Source organism: Perissodus microlepis, chromosome 3 (genome assembly GCF_051167445.1).
Source record: "Perissodus microlepis isolate ML-2025 ecotype Zambia chromosome 3, ASM5116744v1, whole genome shotgun sequence".
NCBI lineage: Eukaryota > Metazoa > Chordata > Actinopteri > Cichliformes > Cichlidae > Perissodus > Perissodus microlepis.
Window position 1 is genome coordinate 43,872,863 of NC_140463.1, and position 12,117 is coordinate 43,884,979.

At 40.5% G+C, this 12,117-nt stretch overlaps 1 protein-coding gene across 2 annotated transcripts in view; it reads left to right on the forward strand.

The window, feature by feature from the left end:
- LOC146391653 (RAS guanyl-releasing protein 2-like) overlaps nt 1-10,444 on the forward strand; it is a 36,846-nt gene extending 26,402 nt beyond the window's left edge. For both annotated transcript variants that reach the window (XM_084924599.1, XM_084924598.1), the window contains exons 12-17: nt 687-802; nt 894-1,035; nt 4,194-4,230; nt 6,887-7,045; nt 8,013-8,075; nt 8,971-10,444. In XM_084924599.1, the coding sequence (XP_084780725.1) occupies nt 687-802; nt 894-1,035; nt 4,194-4,230; nt 6,887-7,045; nt 8,013-8,071 (513 nt within the window). In that variant the 3' untranslated portion in view covers nt 8,072-8,075; nt 8,971-10,444. The remainder of the gene's footprint in view (nt 1-686; nt 803-893; nt 1,036-4,193; nt 4,231-6,886; nt 7,046-8,012; nt 8,076-8,970) is intronic.
- Nucleotides 10,445-12,117: the final 1,673 nt, after the last annotated feature.

Below are 12,117 nucleotides of genomic sequence, written 5' to 3' on the forward strand. Positions count from 1 at the left end.
ATTATCAAACTGCTGGATTATAAAATCATCTTTTAGACTGCATGAGTCTGATCTACTACATTTTATTGGGCTTGTCAAAGATTGAGAAGAGAGTGTATTTTTTTAGTCTTGCTTTCTGATAAGAGCACAAACCATAAAAAGGGCGTATGTGTTTTGGTAACTTCTTCCCACAAATGCACATCTGCAAATGAGTTGCATGACAGATCTACTCTGTCTGTAAAATTCTGTTTCAGCAAATGTTTTTTTCCAGATGTGTTAAGTTGGCTGTCACCCAGTCAAAGTGTTAGCTTTGTTCTATCTACTGTATATATATATATTTATAAAGTTTAAAGACAATCAACATTATTTAATAAATGTGACCTGCTGTGATGCTGTGGGTTTCTCTGCCTTTTAGGGAGGGGAATACTTATACTATACCTATACTTTTAGGTTGCTCTGAGAGGTGTTATAGGTGTTAGTATCAGAACTGCTAATTTATCAAAACTACACAATAAACAAGTGAAATGCAGATATATGACCAAAGATGGAAAAGAAAAATGTTGTGAAACTTGGTGCAGAGCTCATGCATGGACAAATCTATGGATCTAAATTTTAAATACATAAATTATTGTGTTATTTTTCAGGCAATCACAGTAATCACTTTTCCCTAAAACAGCCTAATTACTTGACATCTTTCTTCTTTTCAGTCAGTCTTCAAGAACTTTGACACAGATGGCGATGGCAATATCTCCAGGGATGAATTTGAAGCAATCAGGAACAACTTTCCATACCTCAGCAAGTTTGGAGAACTGGACAAGAACCAGTGAGAATCTGTAGCTTTATTCATAAGCACTTTATAGCCAACTTACAATCTGCTTTCTATGACATTCATCTCTTTCTGCGTCCTCTTACAGAGACGGGAAGATCAGCAGGGAAGAGATGATAGACTACTTTATGAAAGCCAGCTCTCTGCTGAACTGCAAGATGGGTTTCATCCACACTTTTACCGAGACCACCTATGTCAAGCCCACGTTCTGTGAACACTGTGCTGGCTTTGTGAGTAAACATCTATGCCTAAAACTTAAACAGTAGCCATCTTTTCAGCTTGTGTATAATTCTGCTTTTGACCTCAGCCCATCCTAAAATGTTCATGAAACACAGTCCATGAAAAACTTGATTTTAGGCACTGACTCAACTGTATGATTTATAAATGCCCCAGTGTCATGCACTTCATTATTTGTCTTGGCTGTTACTGTCAAGCCGCGGTAGCACAACTCTTTAAGGTTCCTCCTGTCAGGTCAGGGTAGTGCAATCCCTTTGAGCTGCATGCAGCCACACACTGCTGAAGTTGCATTCTGGGAAATATGAGAGGAAGTTAACTGGGTGAGATGATAACCCTCGTCTGTGGCAGTGTTAAGGGTGTGTGAGTGTGCGTCCTCTGGCCCTCAACGTTCCCAAAAGTCCCCCAAGGATCTCTGTGTTATTGAGACACAGACAGTGACTAAGCTGTAATGAGAACAGGCCTTTAACGTTGAAGTAGAGACACTGAGATGACATCACATTAATTTCTTTATATTGCATTATAAGCGGGCCAATTCTCGAGAGAGAAGTACGGCCAACCGTATGTGTTTCCATTAAAATTAAACATGCACACATGTACACAGCAGCATGTTAAACTCTGGGGAAAGTCTGTTACTTTTAAATCGTCATGGGGGAAATTCAGAATACAGAGCAGGGAAAGATAAGGACCCTGGCAGTCTGCCTCTTCCTTTGGATATATCTGTGTGTGTGTGGCAGAGGTAGATACTGTACACCAACCACTTCCTCATCTGTCTGCTTTCCTCTTGGCTCCTGTGCAAACAAAATATTTTCCTGCAGCACATTTTTCAACACTTGCCTCAAACATGCTGTACAATTCCAGCCGGGCCTTCTGTAAACACCAGCGTCCAGTGACCGGTATTCACACAAGGATGCTGTGGTGCCTGCATTCTTCTTTGGTCTTTTATTTTAATTACTGGCTTACAGATTACAGAAGCAGGCCGACAATGCACCGTGTGCAAGCTTCTCCATCTCAGGAGGATACAGCAAGCTTCTGGAAAAGATTCAAACATGTTTTAGAAGAGAAATTACACAGAGTGATGCATCGAGGCTTTTTGACGCGTGCTGCATCTCTTATTCTGTTTTGAGTTATGAGAGTGTTCATACCTTGTGACAAAAGATAAAAATATCTCATTACAGTCACAGATCTTTTCCAGGCTGTGTGTCTTATGCAGTATATACTTGATTTCCAAGGTACAGACCGCAAAAGTCTTCCTTTTATGGATTTTGTACATGCATGTATGCTCATACTGCAAACTAGCATTTCTAAACAAGCGTAGTATGGACATGTGTGGGTGACCTTATCCTGCTGGACTGCAGAGTTTGGTAAGAGTATGTAATGTCTGAAACTAAGTGTTTGGAGCTGTCGATGAGCTTTTGGTTTGCAGGGTTAATTGTATATTGACCTCATATTATGTGTTTGATATGGTTACAGGTTCTTAAACTAACATAAAGGTCTACAAACTGAAAAATAATAATGGATGTTAAAAACTACATGTACAATTTAACTCCCAGTCCTGAGCCTGATTCTGAAAGATGTAAAATAAAAAATATTGGCAAGAGGCCGAGAAGGACGCGTCTACTCTGAGAATCATTTACAGTGAACAGTGATGCTTTACTGCAAATGATTTCACAGCCTTAAACATAATTGACAGCGACTGAAAGAGGTGTGCCCGTCCACCAGGCTTTCCTGCCTGCTGCGTCCTGCACAGGGTCATGCTGCTGCTCTCCCTGTCCCTGTTTTTCCATGTGTGCACATGGAAAGGGTGGGATGTGTGCTCTTTTTTTACTTATGTGCATTACATACATTACTGCAAATTGTTTTGTCTGACAGACTAAAATGTTAGTTCGATCAGTTAACCCCCGTCCTCCACTAGAGACAAAAAAAAAAATAGGGTACTTTTGAGCTTGTCTAGATAAAGTGATTCCAATTCCAAATTTGCACATTTTCTTCTGTTATTTCTTCCACAATAATGGCCGATGTCAGTGTGTCCTTAGAAAACAACTTGTTCTCTCATTTGAAAATACTTAAAATAAAATGGCGATAACAAAAAAAGGTTCATGGGAATTCAGTAGAATGATAAATGGAAACTTTTCTCGGCGTATAAAAGCCAAATTTTACCTTCTGTCACTTTTTTTTGTATTAAGCAATTTAGCAGGAACAGAATGACATTTGAGTTTTGTTACAGTCTGGGCATTAAAGACAGCACAGTTTCTGCAACATATTATTGTCTCTCCTTATTTGAACTTTCCTATTTGATTGCCTTAAAATACCTGAGAAATTAAATACACACTGCTTGTCAGTGCTGGTTCAAAACTCAGCAGTGAGGCATTAGAAATGATTTCAAAAATAGAAACATAAACGTCTCCCAGTGCATTTTTTTAAATATCAAATGTGTAACTACAGCCAGTAGAGGTGGCAAAGCTTAAATTAAAACCAGCATGTTTCCAGCTGTTGTTTGTAGTGTGTTGTGTTTTAGCGTCTACAGAGGCTTTAAAGGTCAGTCAGCGTAGGCGGGGCTGTGATGATAGTTGTGTTTGGATATTCTGCTCAGAACTAACTTCTCTTTGTTTTAAAGCCTCTGGCTGTGTGTGTGTGTGTGTGTGTGTGTGTGAGAGAGACTTTCTTTGTGTCAATGTGCACCTACAAGTGTATGTGGCTTTGCTGTCATTCATGTAGGTTTGTGTGTGTCTGTATGTGTGTACGTGAAGAGGTCAGGATATTTTGTGCCTCCTCAGATGTGCCAGTGCGGTGTGTGATCTCCAGTTCAGCTCTTTCATGTCATTGTTCCCCCACTGCCTGTGCGCTCCCTGCATCCCGCTTGATCTCGGTCCCCCTCCACCCCCTCTGTCCAGCCGGCCTCCCGTCTCTCTCCCCCTTTTCTTTCCCTCTATCTCGCTCTCACACCTTACATGTCTCTTTGCTTCATTGTACCTCTTTCTTGCCACGCTTTGCCAAGTGCTTACTCATAGTTGCCTGTTTGTTGCAGTTTTCTCTGTATTATTGTAGGGTCTTCACCTCATTATATAAAGTGCCTTGCGTCCTAAACAAAATAAAATCAGGATTAATGCCCAACCCCACTCCTTTTCCCCTCTCTTTTCTTTTCTTTTTCCAGATCTGGGGATTTTACAAGCAAGGCTACAAATGTAAAGGTAAGAGAGGAATTCGTTCAGCTTTTGCTCGCTGTTTTCTGCACAAATAAACTTGTTCTAGCTAGAAGGGTACAGGCTTCAAGGAATTAGTGCCTTTTTTTTGAAGCCATCGATTCCCATCTGTTGCACCTTCCACAGATTTTTGAGTGCTAAGTAAATGTCATCAAACATATCACACATTTAATTATATTCAAAGCCCTCTGCTTAAGCAGCTGGATAAACTCCATCACCGGAGAGCACACTATACACAATGGAGAATTATTTGCCCTTTCAGGCCTCCAAGTGGACCTGTGTTTGAGGAAGCTGGTTCATTTCACAAATGCACATACACAGAGGCCGGCTACCTTCTTAAACACATTTGCAGCTTGTCCACCCCGCTTCTGTGGACATGCTGTTGGTGGTCCGTGCTGATGTTGTAAAGCAGAGTGATGATCTGCAGACGTTAAACTCTCTAAATAATTTGCAACAAATATGTTGCTCTCCAGATGTCAAGCAAAGGTTTGGACATGATGCCAGATCTAAAATGCAAATAAACCTAGTTTCCATCTGCTGTAGTCTTTTAAGGAGTGATTGGATACAGCTCAAACATCTGAGCGAGAAAAGTTAGGGCAGATATTTCATAGATGGCATTTCCCTGCTTTTTCTGTGTCGCATAAACTAAATTCCATGTCAGGTTTTTGCAAAGATTTCTCAGTCAGCCTTGCCTACACAGTTTGTTCAGTTATTTGGTTGCACAAGCGTGAATATCTCATTCTTTAGAAGAAGTTAAGTATTGTGTTAATGCAATGACAGCTTGAGAAACCTCACAGTAGTATTGTATTGTGTGCAGAGTCCTTGTGTATCGCAGGATGTAATGCTTTGTTGTTCTCTTGGAGCCTTGGAGGTCTAAGTAGGAGAACAAAAGGACACCTGTGTTAACAAATACAGGTATTTGTGTTTGAATTAGTGTAACAGCTTTAAGGCATAGTAATTTCTTATTTTTCATGATGACGCCATGTTGACTAGGTCACGGCCATACCACCCTAAGCACACCCGATCTTGTCGGGCCTGGTTAGTACTTGGATGGGAGACTTGGATTAGTACTTCAGGAGAGGTAGAGCAGGTCATTTGCTAATCCGAAGGTTGGTGGTTCAATCCCTAGCTGCTCCAGTCTACATGTCAAACATCCTCGGGGAAGATGTTAACACCAAGTTGCTCTCTGTTGTGTGACTGGTACATAGAAAAAGTGTAGCAAAAAGTGCTTGCGTGAATGAGGCAAGTTATGTAAGGAGCTTTAAATCTTTAACTTGTGTTTGTTATTAAAAGACAAGCATGTGATTGCTTTAAAAAATAACACAAGCAGATCCACACAAAGAGATTGATGCATTTCTCTGTGTATACTGACACACATACATACCACTGACCCTCACACTCTCCCGTGTCCTCTCTACTCTACAGAAGTGCATTCTGTGAGCCTGACTGAGAGTTTTAGTTCTGGCTTGTTCCATTAATGAGACCAGGGGAAGTCAATGAGAGAGCCCCACAGCCATTCATCCCCATTACCATTGTTAGCCCAAACTCAGGGAGGTAGACAGACCGGCAGGCGCATAATTGAAATGAATCACCCACTGCAGTGCAGTGCAGTGCAGGAGCGCTCTTGATGTGTGTGGGTTGTCTGGTGTGTGTAATGGGGTAGTAGATGTCAGCTACTGAGATTTGAATCAGAAACCTCTCACTGTCTGAACAGATGTGGGGCTGTGCTCATGCCAGCATTCTAACATCCATATCACAGAAACATCTTTGCTTCTTTCTATCAGTTTGACATTTTAGCAAGTAAGCTTCTTTCTTTTGCTTTAGACCTTAAGACTGCTCTAAGATCTTCCTGCTAAATTTGAATTGTCATCCCCCAGCTGCTTTGCTCACCACAGCATAAAGACTGGGAAAAGTAGCAACATTTATAGGTTCATATACATTGGAAAGACATGAGAGTACATGAGAGTTTAAGTAAAGACTGATAGGTGTGTGTCATTATTTGGGAACTGACAATATCTGTGATAATTATTTTAGAATGAAAAATTCATAATGAGTTAAAGAAATAAGCATTATAAAAAAATCCAGTATGATCAAAATTAGTTATATTGCCACTATGTAGGTTGTTACTGTTTTCTTCTCTTGATATGATGCTTATCTGCACACTTTATAGTTATTTAAAGTCAGGTGACTTCCACCAGTGACAGTGAAGAAATGAACCAGGAAAGATTTCTGTTGCCGTGGATTCCAGTAACTCAGGTGCTTTCCTGCTGCCTTGCTGGGTGACCCATCACTCCTCTCCTTGTAGACTACCCACAGCTGACAGAGCTGTTGTCGGGCACAGTCGGCCTTACCGTGTGCATGTGCCAGTGTTCGTGTGTCTGTACAGCATGTCGAAGCACTTTACTGTCACCGTTAGCTCTCCCGTTTGCCCCGTTTCATCAGTTTGCACCCGTCCCTTTGTCTGACCCTTCTTCTCCACCTCCATCTTCCTCTCGCCCCTGGCCCTCTCATCCTTTCTTCCTGTCTCGCCTGCTCTCTCGCCGATTGTCCCTCCCTCCCTTCCGATCCCCCCGTCCTCTCCTCCTCTCCCGAAACCTGTCCCTGCCTCCATCTTTCTCCCATCGTGCGAACATTCCCACTGCAGCCTGCGGGGTCAACTGCCATAAGGCCTGCCGAAGCCGGCTGGCTGTTGAGTGCCGGAAGAGGACCAAGAGCATCAGCCATGAAGCGCCGCCAGCTCTCCAGGCCAGATCCTACAGCTTCCCTCCTCCTGCTAACACCCCACCCAGCCTGCAGAACACTGGTAAGATGCATCTACATGCAGCTAGCATCCCTCATGTTTCCAAGAGGATGATTGCTGAAATGGACCCCTACACATGTCTAAATACGTATTTAGCCCTCCTATTTCTAGTATATACAAATATATATATATATATATATATGTATATATGTATATATGTATGCATATATGTATGTATATGTATATATGTATATATGTATATATGTATATGTATATATGTATGTATATGTATATATGTATATATATGTATATGTATATGTATATGTATATATATATATGTATGTATGTATGTATGTATGTATGTGTGTATATATATATATATATATCTATGGTCCTTATGCAACTACCTGCTGCTGGCTGTGGCCTACAGGCATAAGCAAAAAGCCCCCACAGAATAAGTGTATTTTTCAAGCATCAAGTTACTTGTTTTTAGAATCTTTGTTTCTCACAGGAATGAATACAGTACCAGCTAGCTTGATATGTGTACAGACCTTAAAGTTTGACCCCTCGTGCTGATAAAATAGAATCTCCCATCGCAGGCATCAAAGATAAACAAGTGTAGCCTGGAGGAATTTTGACTTCATGTCACCACTGCAACACCTCCACTTTTTGATGGGGGCTTTTGTCTTCCTTTGAGTGTATGGAGAGCTGACATTTGGAGGGTTTTCTTCCAACAATAGAGTGTAATTTGCAATGGAAATGTAAATGGTCCACCACAGTGAGGCTAGTGACTCATAAAGGCAGTGTTTTCATCAGACATTAGCAAAAGTGGCGCCCTGCCTGGCTCAATTCTGTATCAGTGCAAACCTGCTCCATCAGTGGGCAGCACAATGCTGCCAGACGAATGAATTGGGAATGGTAAATAGACAAAGGCCGCACATTTCTGGGTTTTAGGCGATGCTTTGCATTTCCAGATGGCTGACCAAACCGCCACTTATTTCTTTGCCCTCCCCTTCTCTGTTCCCACTAGTAATTGCTGAGGAGGATATAGAGGCAGTGGAGGAAGGAGTATTTGATGTCCATCTATAACCAGGTGAGAGAGGTGCACTTTGACCGCTTATTTGCTGTTTAATAGATAATTGTTTTATATGTTTTCGCTGATTAGTTGTGTTCCTAATTAATTAAATGAGTTCATAGCTTCCATTTTGACCTGGAAGAATTCTTGTTGTCTGTAAAGTCAGCAGGACCTGACACAGTCTGTCAGCTACCACAGTAATCATTAAAAGCCTGGCTATCAACCTGTAGCTCTTTCACAAATAACAAATTGTGTGGCATTAATTAATTAGCTACAGAGTTGCTGGTTACCTTCAAATATGCGTACATATTTCCCAGTTTGCTGGCATAACTCATTTCTCTTCCTGTTAAAGCCACGTAACCCATGCAACCGCACAGAAAACACACCAGTGTGTTGTCGTTTAATCTCTTTCTTGCTTGAAACCTCAAATGAAAGTTCACTTCTCTTCTCAGCTTATTCCCACAGAAGTGAAACTAGTTTGAGTTTGACAAAAACAGAAAGTATCAGAGTGCATAAAAAAGAACCAGATATGGTATTGGAGATCATCCTGGAGATCTCTGTGAGAAGTAAACAAATATGTGGAGATTAATAATACTGAAATAATAATGATAATATTTACTCCTGTAAGGTCACTCGTCTTTGACGTTACAGATGTAGTGCAATAAAATCGTGCACATTTCCACAGTATTTCACACCAAGTTACACACAGGGAATGTCAGACTCGTGCCTGATTTGCTTAGCTCGTGGTCTTCCCTTGAAGAGAGACAGTGCAATTATTCACCGTTACCACAGTTTCCCACAGCCTTTACACAGCATCGTCTGACTGTCAGTGTACGACAAATCTTTGCAGGAGTCTTGAACTGAAGAGTGGTTTTGATGAACAGGCCGGTGACAGATTTTGGCTCTTTTTTAGAATCCCTCCTACGGTCGGTGTTCGAGAAGCCAAATCAGCCCCTTTCGAGAGCGAGACGGAGAATGTGCTACAGTGTGTCAGATTTACAACCTGCAGCGCTGAGGAGAAATTGCACTGAACACGATCCAGGATACCTACATGCTGCCACACGGTGGACACACGCTGCAGCAGCACTCCTCTCTGCCCGACTCACAGGAATGTGACGACCAGTGTGAACTGAATGTCTCTGTATGATTTCTATGAAAAAAAAAGATGTGCATTTTGATTCTGTGTCGGCCACGAGTGTTACTGTAAAATACTTACTAAATACTTACTCTTTCTCTCTCTATATATATCTATATCTATATATATTTAAAAGAAAATCCACAAAATTGTATTTTCTTGGTGAAATGTTCACATCAGTGGAGTGTAAATTTGAGCACACTGCAGATTGGCGCAGTTTTCTTTTCTTTAAAACATAAAAGAGGTGCTGTTATTGCCAAGAATGTAAAGCTGCCACCCAGACTAAGCTACAGTCTCCTTTAAGTGGGAAGCTCAACTTTTTCCCCCCCTCTCCTCTTGTTTGTTGTTTTGAAATACATTTCAGCGGACCAAGTGGATGACAATGGCAGCAAAGGAAACAGCTGAAAGAACCGTGGCGATGGCTGTAATTAGGATGGACTTTAATTAATGTTCTGTTCTTCGTCACGTTTACCTGAATATCAGTAACTATAGTTATTGCGGTTGGTGTTCTTTTCAGTATAGAGTACTGTCTTGTACCAGTGCAGTGACAGATGACCCATCCTCCTGCAGTACTGTGAATGTAGCAGAAACAGGAATGCTGCTGTCAGATGAAGAAGCCCATTTTTCTTTCCCAGTAAATGCATTGAGAGCATTAAAGAAAAAATAAATGAAATAATCAAAAGAACAAGATTAGAACTGGAGCCGTTTTTATTTGACAGCAGCTTCTAAAAACATTTTCCTGAGAAGTTTCCATGCAAGTTGTATTTTCGCTGTTTATAATCTGCATGCTTCTTCCTTCTTGCTCGTATTCTCCTGACAGATATTTTTTTCTATTTTTAAATTTGTAATTTTTTTTTTACGTAGCACGCCAACTTTTCGTTTATTTAGCAAGTATGATGTGTTGAAATTCCACACAGAGGAAATGTTTCTGTCTCTTGGTGCCTGTGGAGAGATGACTTCAGACTTTGAGTGGCGTTCGCTTCAACTGCCAGTTTGTCACTGAATGAGGCTCCTCAGTTTGCTGGTATTTATTTTTATGGTAAAAAAACAAAGAAAAAAAAACCAAATATGCCTGTCCTGTGCCACTCCTTGCCTGACGATTGGATGTTTGCTGTTATTCGGAACGATGTCATGCTATTCCTCGTGGTCTGTTTCTACATGATTCCTCAGTATTAAATGCAGCAGGCATCTTTCTAATATGTGTTCTTGTTATGAGATTCTGTGACTAATAATAATAATAATAATAATAATACTAACAGTAAAATTTGTCTTGCTTTAGTCCTCTTTTCACTTTGTATGCTGAATCAAAGGTGTATTCACATAAATCTTTCTCTACTTTTACTTGAGCAGAGAACACTTTAAATTAAAGCAGCTGCTTTGATCTTAAAGATGGTTGATTTTACTTAAACTTTGTGCTGTTACTATAAATACAGATAATGTTTCATAATGAAAGCTGGCGATTTTGGTGAAGAAGAAATTATTTTCTTTTAAATTGAACAATTCTGTCAAGTAAAACATCAAAGATATTCTTTCACAATTCATAAAAAGGGAGCTCTTTGTTCCCCTGTCTGAATCTGTCCATTCAAGATGAACTGAAAATACAGGAGCTTAGCTCAATAAAACAGACAAAGAGGTTTAGCAGAGTGGAGGTGTGAAATCATTTAGTTAACACTAGCTGCAAAGATGCTTAACTTCAGAACACTTTCTCACATTTAATACAAAACGGCCCAGTTTAATTTAGCATGTATGGCCTGCAGCTCATTAAAATATCAATGCAACTTTTTTCTACGATTCCAAATTCAAGTGTTTTCCAACAGACAGTTTAACAGCAACTGAAAAAAAGGTCTTTGAGATATTGCACCTATTATGGTCCTAGTTTTTTAATGTACTGCATAAACTGTTGGATATATACAATTAGTGTATATACAAGCAACCCATGTGACTCAAAAGCTTTATTTTCTACTCTTGACTCTGTGTGACGTCAGTGGATAACCCTAATAAGGTCATTTTTGGGCACACAGCTCGTTCTGTCAGTTGGCTAGGGAAAGGGTTGTGAGCTAAAGTCACTCGATTCACACTGATGGCCTGCACCACACCCCGGTGTGAGGTAAATAAGGATGAGCCATGGCTCATTTGGCTGCCCAAGTCAAGTTTACAAATAAAAATATGGACCTGGAAATGAGCACAATAGGTCCTTTTTAACAAAACAGGATACTACTGTACTACTGTACATTTCATTCACCCTTCATGTGACCATGATCCAGTGCCCTCTGCTGCCTGTCCATTATAGGCATTAATAACCAGCCCTGAATGAGCCTCGGAGTCAGTGCCACATGTAATTATTCTCTGAGATGAAGTCAGTTGTGGCATCTAATTGCACAGCCCTTGCTCCGTGTTTTCTGTAGACTTTCTGTAGCCACTGGCTCGGCTCATATCTCATCCCTCCTGTCATCATGCTGCTAAATGCTCTCATGAGGGACTGTGCCAAATAAAAATGAGCTGATGAATTGGAGAGGTGATGTGTTGATAACCTGGCCTTTTGACCTTGGTCTATCACGCACAAGAATAGTGTCACGAAAAAGTATTTGCTGCCATCTGGATTTCTTTGACCTTTAAATATTTCACATCCTCAAAAAAAAATCAAAATCAAAAAATGAGACAGAGATCATCCAGAAAAAAATAAAATGAATTTTTTGAATGATGATCTAATTTATTAAGCTATGTGAAAAAGTAATTGCCACCTAAACTTAATAACTGGTCGTGCCATCCTTGGCAGCAAGAACTGCAATCAAGCCCTTGCAGTAAGTGGCAATGAGTCTTTCACATCGCTGTGGAGGAATTTTGGCCCATGCTTCTTTGAAGAGTTGTTTTCATCCAGCCACACACACCACAAGATTTTGAATGGCCAGTTTGGAGTTATGCTAA